Here is a 27500-nt window from a genome sequence, read left to right on the forward strand (position 1 = left end):
TCAATCTCAAGACTCCGAAGGTCTCCTAATTGAAGTTCTCCTAAAGGGGCGTTCACCCGACATAAAGTGGATCCCGGAAAAGAACCGAAATGACGCATCTCTGTCTAGAATATCTCTGCTCCTTTGCATTGGGTGGGTGGGGTTTGAATGATCTTTCTCTAACAGAAGATTCTTTGGTTCTAGCTCCATGGTGAGAACCCATTCTTCTGCCTCACGTCCTTTCTTCTTTTCTCTGCTCCTCCTCAGGCTGCTCCTATTCCTCTCCTCCTTCTGCTCCTTTTTCCTTCGCTCCTGCTCCACTCTCTCCCTCTCTTCCTTCACCCTTCTCTCCTCCTCATTCCTTTGTTCCTGCTCCTGTCTTCCTCTCTTTATTATGCTCCTCTCTTCTTCCTCATCCTCCTCCTCACTCGTTAGCTCTTCTCTCCCTCTCTTTCTCTTCCCTCGCACGCTGGGCCTCCATTCTTCCTCTCCCTCATCATCTTCCTCCTCACTCGTCTGCTCCACCTCATCTGTCCCTCGCTTTCTCCATTCTTCCTCCACCTCCTCATCATCCGCTTCTTCACTTGTTTGCTCCTGCCCCAGTCTTCTCAGCCTGCGACTCCTCCCCATTACCCTCTTCCTCTTCTTCTTCTCCTCCTCCTCCTTATTCTTTCCATCCTGCCTGTTTTGTGCTCTCCGACATCCCACCTTGCACTTCTCCTCATGCCCTCTCTTCTCGTCCTCCTTTCTCTCCCTTTCTTCCTCTCCACGCTGTTGTTTACTGAGCTTTCGCCTTTCCTTTTCTCCACCTCCCTGACGCTCATCCTTCTCTCTCCCTCTCTTCTCCTCCTCTCTTTCTTCTCCTCCACTCCATGCCTCTTGCTCCTCCTCCTCCTCATTCTCACGTTTTTGGCGTGGGCCCCTGCGTTTGTCGACGACGACGCTGTTCTCCTTGGGTTCTTTGGGCTCCTTGGGCTTCTTGAGGCGTTTGCGGTTCTTCCCTCCTCGGTGCTCCTCCTTCCGAGATCTGGGCTCCAAACGCATCTCCACCTTCTCCAAGACCTGAGAGGAGAGGAGAGGAGAGGAGAGGAGAGGAGAGGAGAGGAGAGAAGAGAAGAGGATAAGAGAGGAGAGGATAAGAGAGGAGAGGATAAGAGAGGATGAGGAGAGGAGAGAAGAGAAGAGAAGAGAAGAGAAGAGAAGAGAAGAGAAGAGAAGAGAAGAGAAGAGAAGAGAAGAGAGGGGAAGAGAAGAGGAGAGGAGAGGATAAGAGAGGATGAGAGAGGAGAGGATAAGAGAGGAGAGGAGAGGAGAGGAGAGGAGAGAAGAAAGGAGAAAACAGAAGACTAGCATGAGGGGGGTGTTTCCCTCCTCTGTGCTCCTCCTTTCGAGAACTCGGTTCCAAACCCACCTCCATCTCCTCCAAGACCTGAGCCTAGAGGAGAGCCCTACATGTTACATCAGTCTACTATGAGAAGATGGTATGGTAAGCTACACCATTAAAGTCATATTCACATTACAGTACAAAACACAACATGGGCAGACAGGTCCTACTGGCTCTGCACTGCTAAATAAAAAAACAACAAACGCTGTGCACTACGTAACATGCTACAGGCAAAGCAGTGTGCCATCTATTATTTAGCCTTTTACAACAGAGTTCTTTTCTTTGTTTGTCTTTCTGTAAATTAACATGTTTGGTAAAAAAATAATATTTTACACCTTTCTCTACACATTTGTAGGCAAACATGTTGCACACACACATATGTACACACACCTTCACACACACACACACACATACACACATGCACACGCACCTGCACACACACATAGTTGCGCAAGCGCACGCGCGCACACACACACACTAAACACAACCAGCACCTGCTTCTCTGCCCCCTCTTGTTGTTTCTCTGTCTGCTTTGGCTGTAGAGCTTGGGGAACAAGCAGACACGCCACAGCACCACCCTTGTCACCTACTGAGAGGAGGAAAGAGGGATGAGGAGGGTGTGGGGAGAGGGAGGAGGAGAAGAGAGAAAGGAGAGGGGATGATAAGAGGAGGAGGAGAGGGGATGATAAGAGGAGGAGGAGAGGGGATGAGGAGTGTGTGAAGAGGAGAGGGGAAGAGGAGGGTGTGAAGAGGAGAGGAGAGGAGAGGCAAAGGGGGATGAGAGGGAGAGAGACGGAGAGAGAGGAGAGGTGGGAGAGGGAGAAAATATTGGATGGACGAGTCAGGAAGAAGACAGGAAGAATAGAGGAGATGAAAAGAAGAGGAGGGAGAGCAGGGGGGATGACAAGACGAGGAGAGAGAGAAGATGGGAGGAGAGGGGATCAAAGGATTGGGAGTTAGAATGAAGTTCAAACATCTCTAATCAAATAAACACACACAAATGCACATGTGTGCTCACACACAAACACACACACAAAAACCATTCCAGGACACAACTCTTTCATCCTCGTTAGAAACACACACACACACACACACACACACACACACACGCACGCACGCACGCACACACAAACACACACGCACGCACACAAACACACACCTACCTCCAAAGGCGTTCTTGGAGAACAGGTGTTTAGTGAGCAGGTTGTGCAGCCTCATGCTTGGGTGGTTCTTAAGGTTCAACGTGGTCTGTAAAACAATATAATATAGACAATATGATGATTTTCATATTTTTAGAAATATAATACATTAACCTGGTATGACCCGTCCATAATTCTTCTCTTCATTCGTATTCATGGTCTGGTGGTTCTTGGACCTGATGCGATTGTAGGGGCGGGAGGATTGCACTCAGTTCTGGTTTGAAACAATTGGACAGCTCTCACCCAATCGTTCGCTTATTGGCCGGTCGCCTGGACGACGACTAAACCCTCACCAGAAAACCATCGCCAGACCATGAATACAAATGAAGAGAGCCATTATAGGCAGGTCACCAGGCTAGTTTTTTCTTATTTCTTTTTCTTTCTTTTTTTTTTATTCACAGAAAAAGAAAGAAGAAAAAACTGAATGTGATCTATTCCCTGATCAAAGTACAAGAGAGTCCTTGTGCACAGCCCCTCAATGCAGGTGCAGGTGTGAGGCAGGAGGAGGTGAATCAATAAACCAAAAGTCAAGAGACACCGCACACTGCTTACTTTTCTTAACTTTATTTCTTGGAGCGAGTTTAGTGATCTATTCCCTCTTTACTTAATTACTGCAAGAATTTATTGCAAGAAGACAGAAGAGCGCAGCAAAAATCGTATAAGAGAGAAAGATATGTCAAACTCCACCCATTCAATGCAAAGGAGTGTGCTCAAAATTCGGTCTCCTAAGGGGGCGTTGTCCCCTCCTTCTTCTTCTCTTTTTGTGGTGTTTGCACAAGAAGTGCGCTACCGCCATCTACATCGCTAAGGGGACTCATTCTCAACCTCAAGACTCCAAAGGTCTCCTAAAGGGGCGTTCTCCTGACATCACATGGATACCGGAAAAGAACCAGCCTGAAGTATTTCTCTCATATACGATTCCCTGAGCACGGTGTGTAGAAAATAACTTTGCAATAAGACATGACAGTGGGTTAGTGGTGCGCACATCCCATGACAAAAGGTCAGAATACTGTGAAAATAAAGATGAATGTCCGCACACTGCTCCCCTGTTGCTTTTAAAAATGTTTCTCAAGTGAGCGCTTTCGAGCTAGACGCTCTTCATCAGACACCATACACTTTATTTACCCTGCCCTTTTCAACATTTTTTTTGTTAAATAGGTTTTTAGGTTACATTACATTACACTTAGCTGACGCTTTCATTTATTCAAAGCGACTTACAACTATTATTTTTCAGGGATATTGGTAACAGTCCCTGGTTCAAGAAGGAGGCCGCACCTTGCATATGCAAGGTGCGGCCTCCTTCTTGAAACATTGAATTTGAAATTTGGGCCAGCACCCTCAGAGATTTAATCATTAAGAGTGACGCCTGCTCCAAGAAGAAAATTTACAGTCCCTGGAGAAATGTGGGGTTAGGTGCCTTGCTCAAGGGCACTTCAGCCATGGATGGAGATTTAGGGAGAGGTCAGGGGGGATTTGAACCGGCAACCCCTAGATTGACAGACCAACTCTCTAACCACTAGGCCACGGCTGACCCACAGGTTATATTATATTATATTATATTATATTATATTATATTATATTATATTATATTATATTATATTATATTATATTATATTATATTATATTCCAGACCTTGTTCTTGTTCTTGTCGAGGTGGCAGTTCCAGACCCAGTTCCTCTTGAGGTGGGCATAGTACTCTGAGTCCAGGCCACCCGCCCCCATGCCGTCGCCGGGGGTTTCGCCATCGTCAATGACCTCCTTGCCACGCCTACACGGGGGAAACAGGAAATTATGTTTCGTTGCAAAGCGGTGTATATCCATTTTGGAGAATGTTGGGAAATTTACATTTTTGTATTGGTCATTCCTATGCATTGCATTGCAAAATGCAGTTTGTATAGTTCACAAACAGTATGTTATCAAAATATTTGAATGGCAAGAATTCACAAATGGTGGTGGATGCACCATTTTTGCAACTTAACTCTTCAAATACACATCACAATCTCATACAGAGTGTGCAGAATTACTACTGCACACCCTGTATGAGATTGTAATTAGGAGTGATTCTACGATTCGACTGCGCTTTTTAAGTCCATGGATTTTATATGCCAATTCCACTAACTATTAACTGCATCCAATGATGTTTTGGATGACATACGAATAACATCACGTGATGTCATAACCTCTTTGGCAGGATATGGGAAGACTTTTTGGTAAGTTTTCAGCGCCATCCTTCCATAATTTAATCCATTCTTTTTCATGTTCTCCTAGCGGGAAAATTGCCTGTCAACTGTGTTATCAACATATTCATAAGAATCTGAATTAGAAATCACATGTAGAAAAACACAGATAAAGCATACAAATACATGAATTGATTAAGGTGTTGTGGTGGAACTTCTGAGGTCCTCAGTTAGCACAACACCATAAAAATGGCTGAAATGTCAAGCCGTGTTACCGTCAATGGTGTTACGCATCAGCTATGACAGTTGAGGAGGAGTATGTTTTTGCCAATTTATCTCCATATTGACAGACAAACAAACAGAACAATTTGTGTTCTAGGGAGATGGGTTTGTCTGCTCTGTTTTTTCTCCTAAAAAAGTGCCGACTTGTTCCCCTGCACTGTTGACCGTAACACAGTTGAGTAACACGGTTGACTGTTTTGAAAGTGTTTTTGTGCTATTGATCCCTTATGTGTTGGAAAAATCCTATGAACAGACACTAGGGATTATCTCTGGAGAAGGAAGTCTTGTGTAAGGAGGGTGACTAAATTCAAATCAGACGTTACAGGGATTTATAATGAAAAATGTGTCAGTCTGTATCACAGTGAATCATAAAATCCTACTTATGAAGCTCAACAATCACATTTTCTATATCAGTTGCACAGATTAATGACAACATTATTGTTAAGGGACATAAGCACTTTCAAACGTATGTTGTTTCAACTCTGTAGTATTTTTATATATGTTTGAAATGACATAGTATTTGTCCATAACACTGTTGACAAAATAATCAAGCAAATGTTCCCTTTCATTAGAGTATTTATCAAGTTTGGCAATTTGTTTGTTTGGAAACTTAAATATATACACTATGTAAACATCTAGGTCATTTAGTTGAAAAAAAATACTGATAATTGACATTTTGCTTTTGCCAAAAGCGCAGTCGAATCGTAGAATCACTTAGGCAAAAATGTTTTCTGACCATATCGTACATTCCATGCATTCATATTTTCCAACACCAAACTGTATTTTGTACAAATGCTCGTGACCTGGAACACTTAAATCCAATGGAATATTAGGGGGGGTGGGCAAACATGAAAATCTTTAATTGCATTAACTCAATGACTTTCTGTGATTAATCGTGATTAATCGCATAGCGCGCAAAACCCAAAAAAATAAAATAATAATAAATAATAAATAAAATAAAAATATTTTATAAATTAATAAAATAAAATAATTAATAATAATTTGCATATGTACTGTGTAGATAACCTATGTAGGTCTAATATAATATTCCACAATGGAAATGTAGGCTATTTGCAAACCTATCAGTCTAAATTATATAGGCCTCTGTTTTGTTTTGCCTACTTTTCAAGACATTCTTCTTCTCTGTCAGCAGGCAGTCATTGGAAGCAGCAACAAGCGCGCTGATGCTTTCAAAATAAAAGCCACGAACGACGGTCATAAAAGACAAAAAAAAAGACGAAGCTGAACATCATAGATCATCAAATATTGTATTAAAAATCTTGAGAATGACCTTAAAATCTGTAATTCAAAGGCCATAGTCTCATTTGCAAACAGGATGTTGAATGGGTAAAAGCACACGAAAGTCACTCTGCTCTGTTTGTGAGACTTAATTGGTGGTAGTGAGTGGCTCATTCTGGGGAACTGGCTTCACTCTCTCCGGTGTGTGTGTGTGTGTGTGTGTGTGTCTGTGTGTGTGTCTGTGTGTGTGTCTGTGTGTGTGTGTGTGTCTGTGTGTGTGTGTGTGTGTGTGTGTGTGTGTGTGTGTGTGTGTGTGTGTGTGTGTGTGTGTGTGTGTGTGTGTGTGTGTGTGTGTGTGTGTGTGTGTGTGTGTGCTCACGGAAGTAAGTGGCGTATTCGGGGGTATTTCTGGGGGTCCTGCTTCACTCTCTCCTGAGTCTCCTCTCCCTCCACATTCTGGGGCCGGATCAGACCTGCATCACAAACACAAGAGTTAGCAATGTTAATTAAGGTAGGGATGCGTGTGTGTGTGTGTGTGTGTGTGTGTGTGTGTGTGTGTGTGTGTGTGTGTGTGTGTGTGTGTGTGTGTGTGTGTGTGTGTGTGTGTGTGTGTGTGTGTGTGTGTGTGTGTGTGTGTGTGTCTGCAGTTTCTTTAAAGATCAACTTCCAACAAAAAATGTTTTTACTCGCTCGTTTTCCTAAACGGACTGTCACCGCTAGTTACATACACATGCAAGGCTTCCTAGTGGTGCGTCACCTCCTCAAACCGTGTTTCCCAATTTACATGAACAATGCAGAACCAGGTGCAAATCATTAAGAGCCTATTTGTGTTACGTTACACTGAGTAACTTTGTTGCCCACTGGGGTTTATGTCTGCCCATATTTCTAAAAACATGTTGAGTCATTGTTTCCCCCGCTTGTTTTGAAAACAAGTGTAAATATGGAGATTATTGAATGACTCAGATTACACTGTTGATGTTATCTCAAGTAGAGTTTGGGCCTGTTTGTGCTAGCTCTCCCCCCACTGAAGATGTGGCATCCCCCGTGGTGCCACTGGCCCCAAGACAAAGGGACACTTTTGGGGTGGGGGGTTGCCGTATATAATCTCACTTCAGAGATTCATCTGGGAGTCACTTCCTACCTCTGAAGGGCTCCAAAACTCTGTCTTTCTCTCCCTCTCTCCCTCTTTCTTTCTCTCTCTCTGTCTATCTATCTTGGGTAAACTGTATTTGATTTCACTATATCTTATGCAACCTACAGTAGCCTTGAGTTAAATGTAATGTTACCTTGCAGTTGATAATTAAATTGTCATATAATATTCATTCATTTGCATCTCCTCATCTGTATCATGCCATTTGCCTTTCCTGTGTCTTAAGTTAACACTGCTTCTGTTTCAAATGCCCACTCCTGGCCATCGTTGGTTAGGAATAAAGTGGAGGGAAAAGTTATATACTTTTACACAAGCGACAGCTGGTGGCACGAAACCTAGCTTAGCCTAACTATCAGCTAGTTGCTACTCTCAGATACACACAGAGTAGGAGGAGGGAGCCAATCAGAGACGCCTTATTTCCGCGTCACGGATATTCATGAGAAAGACCAGAAAACCCTGTCGTTTGTCCACAAGCCACTTTACTAGCCTACAAAGACGGCTTGAAACAAAGCAACCAGAACGCTTTTTTCAACAAAACCCACTGGTAACGCATTCAATACCAATGGTGAACACAGCAGTATTAATGAAATGCCGGTGGGAGTTGCGGCTTACAATGTGATCGCACATTAAATAACATTACATTACGCTTTACATGACAGCCTGCAAAGCCAGAGTGTGAATTTGAGGGTGTGTGTGTGTGTGTGTGTGTGTGTGTGTGTGTGTGTGTGTGTGTGTGTGTGTGTGTGTGTGTGTGTGTGTGTGTGTGTGTGTGTGTGTGTGTGTGTGTGATCGCAAAGCCCTTCAAGTCAACTTTGTAGTGGGATACTGTGCTTTCAAAATAAGTTTTAATTGATTGATTGACTGATTCCATGCTTGTGTCTGAAATGCTACTGGCGCTTCTCAAAGGGACGAGAGATCCTGACCAGATTGTAGCGTGCGTGCGTGCGTACGTACCTAGAAGTATGGTGACACAGAGCAGGTCAAACCAGTAGCTGTCAACCACCTGCATGGGTGCCGCGAGGGTGGCAAAGGTGATACAGATTCTAAGGGCCCCACAGCACTAAGAGGGCCCATGGAAGGATGCTGATAACATAATTTGTCATTTTGGGGGCCCAAAATTTAAATTTTTCATGGGGCCCAACATCTTTAGCGGCGCCCCTGATCACCTGCATTTTGCTGAAGTGGTACCAGTGCCTCTTGAAAGGACAAGATTGTAGAGTGTGTGTGTGTGTGTGTGTGTGTGTGTGTGTGTGTGTGTGTGTGTGTGTGTGTGTGTGTGTGTGTGTGTGCGTGCGTGTGTGTGTGTGTGTGTGTGTGTGTGTGTGTGTGTGCGTACGTGCGTGCGTTTACCTAGCGGTGTGTTGAGGCAGACGCAAAGCAGATCGAACCAGTAGCTGTCCACCTCCTGCATGGAGCTGAAGTGGTACTGGCGCTTCTCGAAGGGCCGCGAGCTCCTCGCCAGGTTGTAGTGCGGCTCGCACGTCGTCGTATCCGTGATGGTGGCGTTGCTCTTCATGTAAACAAACACCTACCGAAAAACAACACGGAAAAAACAACACTTGCATGAAATACGACTTGTGCACAAACACCTACCGAAAAACAACACAGAAAAAAACCCGACTCACTTTAAGCATTAAATAAACACAACACTTGCATTAAATACTTAGGACATTCATGATTGATGGTGGTGTTGCAACAAAAAAAAACCTCAATGCAGAGCAAAAAATCGTATTCAACATATTTAATTAATTGTAAATAGAATAAATAATTAGAAGTATTTATACCCTTTTTCCTTTCGTATGCATATACAGTACTTGCATACAACATTTTAAAATTATCTATAATTAACACATCATGAATATTTTTTTCAATGAATGGTGCCCATTTGGCTACAAAAGGCAGCATTTGGTTGCAAGCGAGAGTAAATATCGGCAAAAAAAAAAGCGATTTCCGAAGAAGGAGCGATTGGCATAGTGCCTTCGACCAGGCTAACAGAAACATTGTAGTGAAAAGTTACTGGCATGAACCTGATCTTTCTCCCGGAATTTCTCAAACTGCTCGAACTGCATCAGGCCCATACCGCACAGCCGATCCAAGGTCTCGAAGAAGCTGAACACGTACTTCCTGTACAGGAGACGCACGCACGCACACGCACACGCACACACACACGCACGCATAATTGAGTATGTACAGTGGCTAGGACACAAACACAAACACAAACACACACACACACACACACACACACACACACACACACACACACACACACACACACAGACACACACACACACACACAGACACGCACAGACACACACACACACACAGAGACAGAAAGAAAGATGACATGCAGACAGGTAGGTAGATACAGAGACACAGACACTTAGATAAACAGTACAAGCCACACAACCATACAGTACATACAGACAAAGACACAAAGTACAGGTAAAGAGTTGTACTGTTAATATAGCGTTTGCCCACTCTTTGGCTGGGAAATGGTAGGAAAACAGAAAATGAGAGCGAGAGAAAGAGAGCAAGAGAGAGAAAGACAGAGCATGCGAGAGAGCGAGAGTGAGAGAGAGCGAGCGAGAGACAGACAGACAGACACACATACAGACACAGACACACACAGCTATAGTACGTATGTTAGCGTACCGTTTGTAGAGCAGCAATCTCTTCATGTCGGAGGGTAGGAAGCGGACGAGGTAATGTTTCTTCACTGGGTCATTCAGATAATCCTCCAGACCCTCCACCTGCACACACACACACATTTAAGTGCTCCATGTTGGCATGCGTATGTGCATGTGTGCGTGTGTGTATATTTTAGCGCATACAGGTGGGTGTACTATGTAAATAAGCATGTGTATTTGTATGAACGTGTGTGTGTGTGTGTGTGTGTGTGTGTGTGTGTGTGTGTGTGTGTGTGTGTGTGTGTGTGTGTGTGTGTGTGTGTGTGTGTGTGTGTGTGTGTGTACCGTGTAGCTGATGTGTACGATCTGCACCAGTATGGACAGGGGCATTCTGATGAGGATGTCACTGGTCAGGGCCCAGCCGGGGCCAAAGTCCTTATGCACCGCCACCGGAGGGACAAACCGCCGCCAGCTCACCTCATCCACATAGACTAGAGGAGGGAGAGGGATGGAGAGAGAGAGAGAGGCAGAAACAGAGACATAGAAAAACAAAGAGAAATTAATAATGTGAATGTTAACAAACTGATCAGACGAGATCAGCCATTCTTCTGGCCAAGGTCCTTATGCACTGCCACCGGGGGGACAAATCCACACACCAGCTGGCTTCATCCACATTGACTAGAGGGGAGAGAGGGAGAGTGTTTTTTTCCACCCCAAGATATACTTTCATGCCTTTATTTGTGATAGGACAGTGAGAGAGAGAGTCAGGAAATGAATGGGGAGAGAGAGACAGGGAAGGATTGGCAAATGATGCGGGTTGGAATCGAACCCGGATCGCCGGCGTACTAGTAACACAGTACCTTACCGTTAGGGCCACGGTAGGGCAGAGAGGAAGAGTGCTTCAACTAATCCCAGTAAGAACAAAACACCAAGAGCCAATATTGAGCAAAAATACTATGTCACCTGAAAAGGAGATTCCAATCCTTTCGTCTGGATGTCTAAGGAATACCCAGTAATATTTTCATAATGTTTTGAGTTGCAAGTGCATGGAGCTTTTCTCAATTTGCATGGAATGACCCAATTAAATGTTTCTATGAATTTGCCCCCTTTTTATGATTGCCCCCTTCCCATTAATCTAATTTTATTCTCAAAAAATAGATTTAACTTTAAATTGAAATATAATCTTGAAAATGTTCATGCTGGTGATGCTTACCATGCATGTCTTCCTCCGCGAAGCTATTGTTGTTTCCCACGTCTGTGTCGCTCAGCACCACCTCCCCCTCATGTCGCAGCATGCTGAACGAGGATGACGAGGTCACTTCCTGTTTGGAACGCCCACCGTCACCAGAGAGAGGAGAGAGAGAGGTTCCATTGGCCCATTGTTTACGGGTTCTATTATTGCAAGGGGGAGGGGGGGAAATCCCCCTTTAGGCAGACCTAGGCAGACCTAGGCAGACCTAAGGACTGTTCTATTCAATGCTAGGTGTATTATGACACGCCCCTTTAGGCAGACCGGAACCTGGTCATGCTAGGTGCCCATAGCAACCTATTACATTGGCATATTTCTATATACTTAAAGAATCTCTGCCGTCACTATGCCCCTCTCCTTCCTGTCGCTGTGGTGATGTCAAGTCCGCTCCACTTCCCTGATACAGCATTTGGGTTATTATTAAATGTAAAGCTACCTTCACACATCTCGCTGCTAGTTACCAGCTTCTCACTCGCTCGCCTACATGCCACTCTCTCATGGAACGTCTGGTAAACGTTCCTGCGGCTTTAACTGCCAACGCACAGGCGAGAAGTACCGAAATCTGTATTCCAATTGGTTACTCGCTAAAATAAAATAAATATTTTCTACTCGGGATCCGCCCACATCGCATCGCTTGTACACTACTCGCCTAGTTGCCTACTCGTCTCGCTGGAACACATAGCCATTCTATTGACTTAATTCGCTGAGCGGGTAACTAGCAGCAACGTGTGTGAATGAGGCTTAAGACTGTATACAACTATCCAAGACTAACGATAAATCATACATGGACTAACTCAGCTATCAGCCTTTTGATTTTTCAAGTAATATGATAATATAAGTTATCCTATAATTTAAGTTATGACAAATAAATTGTTATGTAGGAGATCAGGACCAATATTCAGGTTCCATTCCATTTACCTGTGCCCGCCCCTGTGATGAGGGTGATGTCACTTCCTGTCCCCGCCTCTGCTTCAACAGGGCAGCAGAGGAGGAGGAGCCAGGGGGCACGCCAGCTTCCAGCAACTCCACTTCCTGGTCAAACAGCGACGGCCCATACCCTGATAATAATTACATAATAATCATTATTATTATTACATTATAGAATATAATAATAATAATAACTATATTACATTACACTTAGCTGACGCTTTTTATCCAAAGCCCCTTACAGATATTTACAGGGTTAGAGCAGAGACGGTTTAGGTAGGAGGAGACGGGACAGTCGCCGCCATCTTGTTGACGCCTTCGGAGTGCTATTTCGCGATTAGTGAGACCAGATCTGAGAGTCAATGGGAACAATGAATGGGGAAACTGAGTATAGGACGGGAGGGAACCCAGCGGTTGTGAAAACCATATGGTTGAAACCACCGTGAAAAACTGATCAATCTAGACTACTTGGTTGTGTCATACGAGTCAAAATAAAGCTTTTTAAGCCACTTTTCTCAAGGTTTTTTTGACAGAGTGCAGGCGCAGTAGTTTCATAATGGCACGAGAGCAACGGCTTTTCACAACTGAGCATGCGCAACATTTCGCATGCGCCGATGCAGCCAGATGATTGGATCACTGGCAACGCAGCTCAGCAGGCACATTGGCTCTTGTTACCAGAAAGGCGGGAAGACGCCATATTTGCGTTACGACTCTTCACCGTTAATTTCTATGGACGCTTACACCAGCTGTCATGTCTCCTCCAACCTAAACCGTCTCTGGTTACAGTCACTGGTGCAATGTGGGGGGTCAGGTGCCTTGCTCAAGGGCACCTCAGCCATGGATGGAGGTGTAGGGAGGATGGGTAAGGGTGGGATTCAAACCCGCAACCCTCTCATCTAAATATCAACACCCTAAGCATTAGGCCACGGCTGCCCCCAGGTAATAATAATAACATAATAATAATAACTACTTAGTTTCTTATAGTGCATTTTATGGAAGCCAAGGTCGCTTTACAAAAGACCTAGATGGGGATAGGGAATTTGGGGCTGGGGGAGTGGTTGGTGGTGGGGGGGGGGGGGGGGGGGGTGCTGTCAAGGAAGGACAATAGGTCTCAGTAAAGAGATGAAATGTGAGGTGCTTTTTGGGGCCTTGGCGGATGTGGAGAGGTAGACTGTTCCAAAGGGTGGGGTGCGGCAGCACAGACGGCTCCATCACCAAAGGTGACACCAAAGGTGAGCGGGGAATGACATGCTGGTCCTTGTCAGAGGACCTCGGAGAACTCCAGTCTATTTTCCTGTGCGGACGTCCATGTTCAATGAGCGGGCTCCATTGAAAATTAATGGCTGCTGCACGCTGATATAACGTGGGCGCTGACTTTGCAGTGTGCAAGGCAGCCCACAAACCTCTCGGACTCGAAATGCTCCCGGACACATTAAGCGAACACAAATATCTCAGTGTGTACTGTATGTACCACACTATGTAATGTAATGTAATAGTATACATACCTGCTGGGTTGACGGGGGCGTTGGGGTCACCCGGGCTAAACTGGGCCTGCTTGAGGGGGTGTCCGTACAACACGTACCAGATGAAGGTGTGGACCAGACGCAGACGAGGCATCTTGGCCTGGAAGCCCAGCGCACGACCGTAGCCCGGCACTAATGAGGGGGGCAGAGAGAGGAAAACACACACTTGATGAGTATGAACCAAAACACTCTCACAGACACAGACACTAAGATAGACAGACAGACAGACACACACAGACAGACACACACAGACACACACACACAGACACACACACACAGACACACACACACAGGCACACACACACAGGCACACACACACAGGCACACACACACAGGCACACACACACAGGCACACACACACAGGCAAACACACACGTGCACGCGCGCACACAACCACACACACCAGAGCAACACATGGTTACTAACAAAGACTGGTTTAAGAACCCAAACGTAAGGCTGCACGATTATGGAAAAAAAAACATCATCACAATTATTGATTTTTGCTGATTTAAAAAAATATATATATATAACAATTAACAAAATGAAATATAACCAAGAATGAATTATATACGGGATAAGCAAAATAAAATGAATTGTAATAATCATGTAAAAGGCAACAGCATGAAACTTAGGTGAACAGATTTCTGTCTAGAAACACCAGCCTGTCAGTATGTCCTGGCTTCAAGGAGGCTCTCGAAGGTAGGTCTCTATTGCCACGATTAAATCACGATTGAGATCACGATTTCGATATTATGAAAGGATCACGATTTTCGATTATTTTCGATTAATTGTGCAGCCCTACCCACATGCAAGCCTTTGATCTGGAAGCAGGACCAAATGAGCAATAATAACAAGAGAAACGTGCCAAAGTGTGTGCGTGCGTGCGTGACGTGTTACCAAAGTTGAGGGTGATCTTGCGTAGTGGCTCGATGCCCATCTTCTGGTCCAGTTTGGGGGGTGCGGGGGGTTTGTTGGGGTGCCTCGTGGGCAACGGCAGCTCTCCAGCCTCTCTCAATTTACGCTCGTCATACGCCCGCATCCTACAACACACACACACACACCAAAAAAATGCTTTAAATCTTACACCGTTAGGGACACTCCTTTCTTTTCAGATCACTAGAAGACTTATTGACCATTGTTTGTGTGTGTGTGTGTGTGTGTGTGTGTGTGTGTGTGTGTGTGTGTGTGTGTGTGTGTGTGTGTGTTTCTTACTTGCTGGCGGTGTAGGACCCTGATATGCGGAATCGGACCTGTTCTATGGCACTCTTGATCAGTGGGTCGTCGGGGGCGATGGAGGGGTGCACCACAAACTCCACCTGGTACGGAGAGGTAGAAGGGACAAACTTTACCACAGGGAAATGGGAAGGATATTGTATGCTTGTGCTTGAATATGAGCGGTAATTTCGAGCCTATAAGCCGCCACTTTTTTCTCTCTTTTTTTTTTTTTTTAAAGTATGTTTTGGGGGCTTGTGGGGCCTTTATTATGACAAATAGTGTGAGAGGAGACAGGAAATGAGTTGGAGAGAGATATGGGGTAGGGCTGGGACAGTGAGCGTGTTCCATTCTCCACACTCTGCACTGTGTACTGTGATACAGTGCACTTTCCACCCTCAACTTAACGGCTAAATTTGAGGGTGAAGTGCAGGTCCAATTCACGTTCTGTCTGATACACTTCACGGAAATGACGGTTGTCGCGTGTCATCAGAGTTTAGCAACCGCCAATATACAATTCATCACGGAAGACACTGTTCCTTATGTTGACAATTTTTAAAAGTTACCCCTTTCTCTTATACACATGGCTATTGTCTTTTGAATCAAAGCTATGCTGTCATCACAGAGATTCGGCAGTTTGACCAATCTGACACTCAACCAGAGAGGAAACTACGTAACAAACATGGCGGCCGTTGAGTGCGAAAAGTGTACATAACTGCACACTTCAAAAAATGGCCGGTTTGAGGGCGTTATCCGGGTAGTTTACAGTACACTTCACCGCCGCGATTAGAAATGGAACCGCCCTGCGTACCCAAACACAGTGCGGGAAGGGCAGAAAGTACGAAGATTGGAACAGGGAATGACCCTAGCCGGACTCAAACCGGGGTCCCCATGGGCATGCAAGCCCTAATGTTGGGGGCTTAACATGCTGCATCACAGCGCCCCCAAACCACCACTTTTTTCTAATATGTTAGCCGAGTTACCTGAAGAACATTTTTTTGTGAACCCATGTTACAATGTGGACTGCAGATATACGTATACCTATATACGTATGTAAAATTATTTATCTCTTCTTACTTTTGAGTGTGTGTCTTCTGTTTGGGTTTGGCTTCTAGAAATGACACTCTGAGACACTCCTGGCCAGATGGAGAGTGCATGTTCATGGGCCAAAGACATGCAAAATGAAATTGTCCTTCAGTGTAACGGACACCTTCTGCTGACTGTAACTGTAAAAAACATGACTCTCTTTTTTTCCTCCAGTGAATTCATGAAAGCCTCGGCTGTCATCCATTCACTTGAAACAATTCAGAAATCATGTTTTTTTTTACCGTTACCGTCAGCAGAAGGTATCCGTTACACTGAAGGACAATTTCATTTTGCACGTCTTTGACCCTCGTGTGTGTGTGTATGTGTACCTTTTTTCCCGTCTTGTTTAATAGTAGTCCTGACCAGGCGTAGTGTGTGTGTGTGTGTGTGTGTGTGTGTGTGTGTGTGTGTGTGTGTGTGTGTGTGTGTACCTTCTTGCTAATTCCATCTTGTATTACGGTGGTCCTATAGAGCCTCAGTAGGCCCTCTCTAGACAGTGTAGGTCCTCTGTGTGTGTGTGTGTGTGTGTGTGTGTGTGTGTGTGTGTGTGTGTGTGTGTGTGTGTGTGTGTGTGTGTGTGTGTGTGTGTGTACCTTCTTGCTAATTCCATCTTGTATTACGGTGGTCCTATAGAGCCTCAGTAGGCCCTCTCTAGACAGTGTAGGTCCTCTGTGTGTGTGTGTGTGTGTGTGTGTGTGTGTGTGTGTGCGTGCGTGCGTGCGTGCGTGTACCTTCTTGCTAATTCCATCTTGTATTACGGTGGTCCTATAGAGCCTCAGTAGGCCCTCTCTAGACAGACTCCTGACCAGCCGCAGGATGCTCTTCTTGCACACTCGGGAGGTCACACCATCCTTACGCTCCTCGTCAATCAGCATCTTCTGAAGACTAACAATCAAGTAGAAATAAATTGATATAAAAGATGAATAAATGAAAAACAAACAAACTCACAGGAAAATAAATAATCAAATGAAAGTCCTGAATCTGCAGCGTTTTACCCACTACAAATGATCCAAGTCATACAAAAATACAATACATTCTTCCCTGCTTATGCTCATCAATCACCATCTTCTGAAAACTAGCAAACAAGCGAAACAAACATTTAAGTAATCAAACAAATCCGCAAAGCCAAAATGACATCACATTTGAGAATCACATTTTTGTATTATTAATAAATTTAATCTTTTTAAATCACCAATTCCTGTCCAGGGACTACAGATGAAAATTGGCCTTATGGCTATAATCTCCCTCAAATGTATGTTGTGCACTGTCCCTGTCAAATAAAAAGCTTTTCCCATCCACTTTGGCAGATTGTCAGCAACCTTCAACTTGTTCTTATTCTTCACCAGTCATATCACACACCCCTACATAAACAAAGGCCACAGTAAAAGCAAACAGTTGTGATTCTCACGAGAAGACGTTCTCGATTATTCGCAGGCTGTTGACCGCCTCGATGATGATGTTCTTGCGCTTCAGCAGTCGATAGGTCACCTTCGTCTGGTCCGTCGTGCTAAGCCTTCCTGGAAGCTTCTGTCCCAAAACACCAAACACATGGTTAACACTTTCATAACAATTATTATTATCATTATCATCATTACTATTATCAATATTGGTAATAATATTTTTTTTTACTGTTGTCTCCCTTGATATGGACCATGTATTTTGAGACTGATGTAAATAAAGAATTGGAAATTGAATTGAATAATAATAATAATACTGCTGTTGTTATTGATAATAATAATAAAAACAATAAACAATAATAATTAGTAATAACAATAACAACAATGATAACGATGAGGATAATACTAATTACTTGATTGACAAATTAATCAAAATCATTTCGTTATGTGTGTCTTTCAAAAAACACACATAACAAGGATAACTGTAGTTCTTTCAACTTTAAATCAATTATTGTGCAAATGTGTCCAAAATGTGAAGAAAGATACGAACCATTTTAGGGTCGACCACTTCCTCCACCAGCTCCGGATCAGGTAATTGGCTGGGGCCGAGGTCAGGGGCGGGATCAGGGGCGGGGTTATCTGCAGTGGAAGTGTCCATGCAGAGCTCTGATTGGTCCATGCCCATGGCTGACGCTTCTTGTTCCATTAACGCCAGAGTTTCGTCCCCCATCAGATGCATGGAAGGCATTGTCTTTGCTAGAGAAACCAGAAAACCGTAAAAAAATGTTTTTAAGCATTTATATCTTATGGCTACTATACAAGGTAACATATCAATAAAGTCATGCTTAAATAGATCAGGCTTTATTCAGTCAAAGTAAAGAAATAGTGATGGACAACATGTCTCAAGTGACTAAAGCTACGTTCACACACATCATTGCTTAGTTACTAGCTTCTCGCTCGCTCGCCTATTCGCCACTCTCTCATTGAACATTTGCTAAACGTTCCCACGGCTTTAACTGCCAATACACAGGCAAGAAGTACTGAACTCTGCATTCCAATTGGTTACTCGCATCGATCGAAGTTAAAAAAAATTACTTGTACAGTACTCGCCTACTCCTGCTCGTCTCACACTGACATTCTATTGACTTCATTCGCTGAGCGAGTAACTAGCAGCGACGTGTGTGAACGAGGCTTAATGTGATGCAAGCGGGTGTTGCAGTGTATGTATGTGTGAATGTGTGTGAAAAAAGAGACTTGTGTGACTAAACAAAAAACAGAGATAAAAACAGAAAGTGTTTCCTTGTACAGATGAATAGCAGTGTAATGAGAGACAGAAGAGAGAAGAGTCTTCAAGAAAGACAGACAGACAGTCTGCAAGCATGTCTATGCGTGAGCGAGAGAGAGAGAGAGAGAGAGAGAGAGAGAGAGAGAGAGAGAGAGAGAGAGAGAGAGAGAGAGAGAGCGCTGTGGTGTGGTGTGGTGTGGAGTGTGCAGCAGTAGCAAACAAAGCTGTGGTGCATTTCTCAAAAGCATACTTTGTTAGCCAGTTAACAACTTGCGTAGTTGCCAATGGGAAAGTGCATTGCAAACAACAAAGTAGCTAACGTCGAGACAGAGAGGCAGAGACTTACCACTCTGCGGTGTGGAGTGTGCAGCGGCAGCAGCAAAGCTGAGTTTGGTCTGTTTCAGACGTGAGGGAGTGGTCAGCTGTGCCCCACTACTCTTCCCAGCATTCCTCTTTCTTTCTGGCGTATGCACAGTCTCCCCCTGCAACAAATTCATTAAATGCGAACATTCAGTCAATTTTAAAAGCTCATATTTAAAGGAGCAACACCTCTCTCTTTAAGAAATTGATTAAGGCCGAGTCCCATTTCTAATTTCATGGTTGAAACGCCTCTCTTGGTTTGCTTATGGTTGTTAGCTTCCCGACAAAGTCGGAGGAGTTACTCATTTTTCGGAAGCTCAGAAAGTGCTTTCATTGCTCTTGACCTGACTAGCAGCAATGCTGAAGGTGTTCCATCACTAGGAGGGCACGGCCTGGCTAACAATTACCCACCTTCACCACATCTCCTGGCAGTCTCCTGAGCACCACTCTGGGCATTGGCCCGATCAGCACCTCCTGCTCCAACCTCTCCTCCATCTGAATCATATCAAATAATCCAATGATATGAAACAACAGAACTGTATACTTCCTTTCCGGAAGTAAACAGAAACTACAGTTCCGTTGTTTCATATCATTGCTCAGCCATAGCCGGACTACAGATTTGCTGTGTTCGTTGATTGTTACGCCGTCGAGAATATAATCCTTGTTCAAATTATCCTTGGAAATTGCCTTGTTTCATTTGTTGTGAATGTCATTGCACATTTCAAATTCAGAAGACATGGCGTTTAAATAGTGAAGATGTCGGGAATTATTGCACATTTCAAGTTCAGAAGAAATGGCACTTAAGTAGTGAAGATACCAGGAATCCTATTCAATGTGTAACTCTGGTGCTATCTGGCATTTGGCTAAGTGTTCGTGTCCGGATTCATAAACTGTGATGAAACATGCTAACACGCTGCTCCGCCAGACACAGGGAGCAGCTGGATTAACGGGAGAGAGGTAAAAATCATTTATTTAACTCCAGGAGAGATATAAATTGGGCTTATTTCCAAAAATGGGACGGTTTCACTTTAAATAAGAGCAACCTAAACCTGAAATATCTGTTCGTTGCTTAGGATAAGAGCGTCAGCCAAGTGTGAGATGTAATGCCGTTTCGGGAACGTCATTCTTTGTCCTTGGTCAGACCAACATCTTGGTACGAGTTTTGAAAGTCGATGATAATCAAGCTAACAATTACCTAGCCTGAATTTCATCGACTTTCAAATCTCTTTGAAACTTGGTCTGACCAAGAGCATAACAATTAACATTTCCCAAACGGCATGGTTGAACCACCTCCCTTGGTTTGCTTATGGTTGTTAGCTTCCCGACAAAGTGGGAGGAGTTCCTCACTTCTCGGGAGCTCAGAAAGTACTTGCATTACTCTTGACCTGACTAGCAGCAATGCTGAAGGTGTTCCGTCACTAGGAGGGCACGGCCTGGCTAACAATTACCCACCTTCACCACATCTCCTGGCAGTCTCCTGAGCACCACTCTGGGCATTGGCCCGATCAGCACCTCCTGCTCCAACCTCTCCTCCATCTGAATCATATCAAATCATCCAATGATATGAAACAACAGAACTGTACACTTCCCTTTCCGGATGTAAACAGAAACTACAGTTCCGTTGTTTCATATCATTGCTCGGCCATAGCCGGACTACAGATTTGCTGTGTTCGTTGATTGTTACGCCGGCTCGAGAATATAATCCTTGTTCAAAGTATCCTTAGAAATCGCCTTGTTTCATTTGTTGTTAATGTCATTGCACGTTTCAAGTTCAGAAGACATGGCGTTTAAATATTGAAGATGCCAAGAATCATTGCACATTTCAAGTTCAGAAGATATGGCGCTTAAGTAGTGAAGATGCCGGGAATCCTACACAATGTTCAACTCTGGTGCTATCTGGCATTTTGCTAAGTGTTTGTGTCCGTATTCAGCAGTTTTGATGAAACATGCTAAAACATGCTGCTCCGCCAGACACAGGGAGCAGGTGGATTAACAGGAGAGAGGTAAAAAATCATTTATTTAACTCGAGGAGAGATGGAAATTGGGCTTATTTCCAAAAATGGGCCGGTTTCACTTTAAATAAGAGCAACCTGAACCTGACATTTCTGTTCGTTGCTTAGGATAAGAGCGTCAGCCAAGTGTGAGATCTAACGCCGTTTTTTCAGAAACTTTATTCTTTGTCCTTGGTCAGACCAAGATCTTGGTACGAGATTTGAAAGTCGATGATAATCAAGCTAACAATTACCTAGCCTGATTGTCATCCACTTTCAAATCTCTTCGAGACTTAGTCTGACCAAGAGCATAACAATTAACATTTCCCAAACGGCATGGTTGAACCACCTCCCTTGGTTTTCTTATGGTTGTTTGCTTCCCGACAAAGTGGGAGGAGTTCCTCATTTCGCGGGAGCTCAGAAAGCACTTGCATTACTCTTGACCTGACTAGCAGCAACGCTGAAGGTGTTTTGTCACTAGGAGGGCACGGCCTGGCTAACAATTACCCACCTTCACCACATCTCCTGGCAGTCTCCTGAGCACCACTCTGGGCATTGGCCCGATCAGCACCTCCTGCTCCAACCTCTCCTCCATCTGAATCATATCAAATCATTCAATGATATGAAACAACAGAACTGTACACTTCCCTTCCGGAAGTAAACAGAAACTACAGTTCCGTTGTTTCATATCATTGCTCAGCCATAGCCGGAATACAGATTTGCTGTGTTCGTTGATTGTTACGCTGGCTCGAGAATATAATCCTTGTTCAAATTATCCTTGGAAATCGCCTTGTTTCATTTGTTGTGAATATCATTGCACGTTTCAAGTTCAGAAGACATGGCGTTTAGATATTGAAGATGCTGGGAATCCTACACAATGCTTAACTCTAGTGCTATCTGGCATTTGGCTAAGTGTTCATTCGTGTCCGGATTCAGCAGTTGTGATGAAACATGCCAACAAGCTGCTCCACTAGACACAGGGAGCAGCTGGATTAACGGGAGAGAGGTAAAAAATATTTATTTAACTCAAGGAGAGATGGAAATTGGGCTTATTTCCAAAAAATGGGCCGGTTTCACTTTAAATAAGAGCAACCTGAACCTGAAATATCTGTTAGTAGCTTAGGATAAAAGCGTTGGCCAAGTGTGAGCTCTACTGCGATTACCCACCTCCACCACATCTCCTGGCATTCTCGTGAGCGCTACCCTGGGCACTGGCCCGACCAGCGCCTCCTGCTCCTGCTCCTGCTTCAGCTCCATCGCCCACTCTTCCCCCTTCTCTTCCTCCTGCGCCTCCTTGGTCCTCTTGCGCTTGGCTGGGGGACCCTTGGGAGTCCTGGAGGTGGAGGCTCTGGCCTTAGCCTTTGGTCTGGATGGGGAGGCGGTGGTAGATGGCGTCGTCATGACAATGCTGGTGTTGGTGTTGGTGTTGGAGGCGGCTGGGGTCGTGTCAGTGGAGCCTCCTGGAGTCATCATGGGAGTGGTGCGTTGTGGGATCATGGAGGTCTTGGATGGAGGAAGACATAAAAGGACAGAAGGAAGAGGAGGAAGAGAAAAATCATCAGAGAGAGAGTGTTTACAATCCTCCTGAAGGTTGAGAGAGATGACTTACTAAGTACAGACCTACAAAATGTGTCCCACCCAGGGGGCCATGGAGGCCATTTCCAAAATGGCGGACAAAACATTGAACTTTGTAACAGGAGAAGGGATTAAAAGCAGCAAGAAACATAAAACGCAATCAATAACGTATTCGCATCAAATTTGATAGGAAGGCTCATAAAAGTGGGATGCTACCTTTGAGGGGGTCTTTGCGGAGGAGGGGTGAGCTCCGTAGAGGAGGAGACTCCGCTCGTGCTCCTTGGCAAACTGCTGCTTGAGTTTACTCTGTTCCACAAAGAGCTTGCTGACGTACTTGGTGGTCCGCTGACGGCCCTCGTCCTCCATGAAGCCCTAAAGAGAGGAGGAGGGAGAGGGAGAAGGACAGAGCGACAGAGAGAGACGATGAAAAACAATTACACATAAAAAGAGAGAAGGAAGACGAGAGAGAGCCAGAGAGAGCGAGAGCGAGAGCGAGAGAGAGAGAGAGAGAAGGAAGAGAAGAGAACAGTTGTCCCGCTGTCTGCAGATAACGTGGCTCGACATCTTGTATTACATTTAACTAAAGCTGTCATTGTGTCACTACGTTACTACATTATCATCATGTTATTGCCTTGATCGTGTCATTCCTCTCCAGAAATCAGCAGGTCATGCTGCTCTCCAGATAAAATTACTTTTATTTTATACGTTTATACCAGGGATGCAAATTATCGATAATTCATTAATCATTAGTTGATAGCCTTATCGATCGACTTACGATTAATTGATAAGCGACGTTTTTCCCCCGAAATCTAAAAAAAAACCCTACTAAATAAAAAAAAATTAATTAAAAATTGAGATAAAATGCCACATTTAAATTAATTCTATTTCAATTCTTTAATCCAAAGGTGATTTAAATATTCCCACTATTTACACCCCTCTTCACACACACTCTTCACATGCCCATTTCACATGGGTCTCTTGTCAGTTGAATTGTCGATTAATTGCGATTAATGTTTCTTAATCGATTAATGCATTGATCGATTAAAGTCGGTTAATCGATTAATCGTTTGCATCCCTAGTTTATACATTATTTTTAACTCCGCCAAGGAGGTTAGGTTTTCGGTCGCGTTGGTTTGTCTGTCTGTCTGTCTGTCTGAAGGATAACTGAAAAAGTTATGAACGGATTTTGAGTTGTTGAAAATGACAAAAGGAACAAGGCATTAAATTTGGTGATGATCTAGATGATGATCCGGATCGAGTAATTTTTGAAAACATTCTTCACCATTGCGGCAAATTTTTACATTCCAGTTTCTAACTCCACAACAACAAGGCAAAAAGACGTGGAAAAAAAAATAGGGTGTAACATAGTCAAGTAATCAAATGTTCTGTCAAACAGCTTCCTTGGCGGATGTCTGCACTCTCCACGTACATTTCTAGTTTTATTTACCTTGATCATTTCGTTCCTCTCCAACAGCCTGCAGATCATACGACTCTCCAGCTTGCCCACGTTCAGCTGCTTCCTGATGTCCCGTTGGGCAATGCCTTTAGTGCCTGACCTCACCACTGCAACAGGCCAATCACAGCACAGGACAGGGCAACATCAGTACACGGTCGCTATAAGTGATTGGTTAACGAACAGTGTCAACTTCAACAGTCAACAATAATCATAACTAGAAAATAGGGGTTAATAATTTAGACCTTAACGGTACTAACAAAACCACAAACTAACAGATAGAGACAGATAGCAGCAAAAACATAACCTCCTTTAGGATCTAATAATATGATGCTTAACAAAAGGAACAGTAGAGTATCATTTATTAATCCCGAGGGAAATTAAGGTGTTGACTACATTGTACTGGTATAAAGTAGAGCAAAAATAGAAAAGTGGAATAAAACAGAACAAATAAGCTTAATAAAAAAGATATACAAGCAAGCCCACCGATGTCGTAAGCCTGTGAGGCGACGTCTCTCTCCACATCGCGGCCCTCTGCCACCAAGCTGCTATTGCCGTTATCGTCATCATCGTCATCGTCATCATCTTCCTTCCTCCCATATGGCTTCAGCAACTTAATGCAGCGTACCACCAGGTCTGAGCCTGTGCAACACACACACACAAACACACAGACACAGACACAGACACAGACACAGACACAGACACAGACACACACACACACACACACGAAAACAGAACACCACAAATTGATCACCAGCTACAAACATGGGAATAGGGCCCACACATAACACTTCCATTGGTCCACATTGCATTGGGCCGAGCCACACGATGGCAATGCTACTTGGTCTGACGGTGCATACACACCGCTAGCGCGGACGTCCACTTAACGCGTCCGGTATCAGTCAGAAACTGTTAGAATACATGTCAACAGATCATGCCTTGCATACAGGAGTGCGGTGTAAGTGCGGCGCATGTCCGGCTCGACCGGACATGTCCGCTACGCTCCTTGAAAATACAACGAGTCTATTTTCCTGTGCGGACGTCCGCCTTCAATGAGCGGGCTCCATTGAAAATTAATTTTCCTGTGCGGACGTCCGCCTTCAATGAGCGGGCTCCATTGAAAATTAATGGCTGCTGCCCGCAGATAGAACATGGACGCTGACTGTGCCGTGTTTAAAGCGATGGTTCGGAGTAGAATCACCCTAATGCCATTTGAACCGTGACACCCATCCACCTTTACACCCGAAGTGTTTTCTGCCGCAGACTTACATCAACAGAGTTGCCGTGTTATTCGATGTTTATTCCGGTTAGCTTGACTCAAGCGCATATGGATACTGGGCACCGTCTCCAAACTTTCCCCACAAAAATAACATGTCATTACACCAAACTTCTGCAGTAGCACAAATATGGTCTGTACTCACGAAACGAAGCATTTGGAGGTTTGGAAATAGTCCAGGAGTTTAGTATTATCAACACAAGCTGAATAGCTTCTCTGCTGCTAAAGCTGTGCCAACGTTACTTCCGTCATATGAGACAAGCCCGTAAAAGTCTTCAACAAACTTCCAGACGAGAGTGTTAAAAAAGTTTTCACTGAATTGTGATTAAGGCTTATATTTTCAAGGCAATACTTAAAAGATATTTCAAATCTTACTTACTATCAATTAGACAAGGATTTTCGTTATCAATACTGATGCTGAATTCACTTTTCATTGTGCATATTATGAGCTTCGTTGAGGACTCTTACATGCTTGTCTTAGATGACGGAAGTAACGTTGGCGCAGCTTTAGCAGCAGAGAAGCTATTCGGCTTGTGTTGATAATAATAAACTCCTGGACTATTTCCAAACTTCCAAATGCTTCGTTTCGTGAGTACAGACCATATTTGTGCTACTGCAGAAGTTTGGTGTCATGACATGTTATTTTTGTGGGGAAAGTTTGGAGACGGTGCCCAGTATCCATATGCGCTTGAGTCAAGCTAACCGGAACAAACATCGAATAACACGGCAACTCTGTTGATGTAAGCCTGCGGCAGAAAACACTTCGGGTGTAAAGGTGGATGGGTGTCACGGTTCAAATGGCATTAGGGTGATTCTACTCCGAACCATCGCTTTAAGGCATCCGCGAACCTCTCGGACTCACGATGCTCCCAGACACATTAAGCGAACGAGAATCTTGGTGTGTATGTACAGTGACGGAAACACTGTCTAAGATAAGATTAAGAGCAGTTCTTGCCCTTCTTCGTAGTGTGTTTTCTTGTTGTGTAGTGTAGTGTGTAGTGTGGTGTAATAGCGTGTATTGCGCACTTTAGTGTGTAGTGTGCAGTGTATAGTGTAGTGTAGTGGTTTTCAAAGTGGGGGCCGGGGACCCCTGGGGGGCCGAGAAAATATATATATTGAATGAACTGAATGTATGCCAGTAGTATGCCAAAATAAACCAAAAGTATGCTAAATAATATCCTCATTAGCTGAGAATTATATTAAAATAATCTATTGCATCTCTTAACATTACCATCATTAACGTCGTCATCTTATATATGGGGCACTGACACAGAAACAAACTATGGTTGTGAAAGGGATGCACAGAAAAAATGGTGTGGTATGACCCATGTATGGGGGGTCTTGGCTGGAATCTCCTGGGAAATGGGGGGCCTTGTCATGGTGAAGTGTGGGTGTAGTGTACTAGGTTGTAAAATAGTGTAATAGGGTATGCACTGTAGTGTGTAGTGTAATAGCGTGTATAGTGCACTGTAATGTGTAGTGTAAGAGCGTTGTGAGAAGGTAGTCTAACCCTTCTCACTGGTTTTAATGACTTACACAAAGTTGACGCTTGTTGGATGAACTTCATAGACTGAACAGACACACACGCACACATGCACCCGCACATGGATCTCGAATGTTGCAACACATGCGGGGCTCGCGGCCGAGAACTTCGCATGATGAACTTTGTTCCGTCAGTCATGTCTGCATCGCGGAATGCGCACCGTGGGGGCAGCGTTCCATCAATGACTTGTGGGGGGAGACTGGGTTTAACTTGTGTATTTGAATGTGTAAACTGTTTTGATGATGTGGTCAACTTTTTCATATATCACGGGGATTTGGGAATGTGTAATATGTGCGCAGGGCAATTGTCTTTTGTTTTTGTGTTTGTGATTTTTGTAAACCGGCAGCAGAGTATTACGGTAAGAGCAGTGTAGGCAGCAATTGTGAAGCTGTGTAGCTATTGGATAATTGAATGTAATCAGTGAATTTGCCCAAGAGAAGGGTGTGTTTAAAATGTCCGTGTCACTCGGTGAACGGGAGATTCAGAATCAGAGACAGACAGGTGCGCGAACAAGGAGCAGCTGAAGACCAGAAGGTAGCTGGTTCTGCGCAGTCTTAGTTTGCAAATTTCTATGTAGCTAGATGCT

The 27500-nt window shown here is 44.2% G+C and overlaps 1 protein-coding gene across 1 annotated transcript in view; it reads right to left on the minus strand.

Moving 5' to 3' along the window:
• Positions 1–27500, minus strand: part of LOC134449301 (general transcription factor 3C polypeptide 1-like) — a 50008-nt gene that overhangs the window by 20154 nt on the left and 2354 nt on the right. The window contains exons 5-26 of the mRNA XM_063199175.1: positions 24582–24737; positions 24090–24205; positions 22859–23014; positions 22235–22570; positions 19063–19198; positions 17982–18187; positions 17443–17561; positions 16766–16919; positions 14949–15052; positions 14634–14776; positions 13719–13868; positions 12205–12344; positions 11251–11359; positions 10383–10528; positions 10063–10160; positions 9438–9534; positions 8761–8938; positions 6640–6733; positions 4195–4330; positions 2527–2611; positions 1858–1949; positions 885–1041 (exon numbers count right to left, since the gene is read on the minus strand). Coding sequence (XP_063055245.1) covers positions 885–1041; positions 1858–1949; positions 2527–2611; positions 4195–4330; positions 6640–6733; positions 8761–8938; positions 9438–9534; positions 10063–10160; positions 10383–10528; positions 11251–11359; positions 12205–12344; positions 13719–13868; positions 14634–14776; positions 14949–15052; positions 16766–16919; positions 17443–17561; positions 17982–18187; positions 19063–19198; positions 22235–22570; positions 22859–23014; positions 24090–24205; positions 24582–24737 — 3108 coding nt within the window. The remainder of the gene's footprint in view (positions 1–884; positions 1042–1857; positions 1950–2526; positions 2612–4194; positions 4331–6639; positions 6734–8760; positions 8939–9437; positions 9535–10062; positions 10161–10382; positions 10529–11250; positions 11360–12204; positions 12345–13718; positions 13869–14633; positions 14777–14948; positions 15053–16765; positions 16920–17442; positions 17562–17981; positions 18188–19062; positions 19199–22234; positions 22571–22858; positions 23015–24089; positions 24206–24581; positions 24738–27500) is intronic.

The sequence above is a fragment of the Engraulis encrasicolus genome, chromosome 1 (genome assembly GCF_034702125.1).
Source record: "Engraulis encrasicolus isolate BLACKSEA-1 chromosome 1, IST_EnEncr_1.0, whole genome shotgun sequence".
Lineage (NCBI taxonomy): Eukaryota > Metazoa > Chordata > Actinopteri > Clupeiformes > Engraulidae > Engraulis > Engraulis encrasicolus.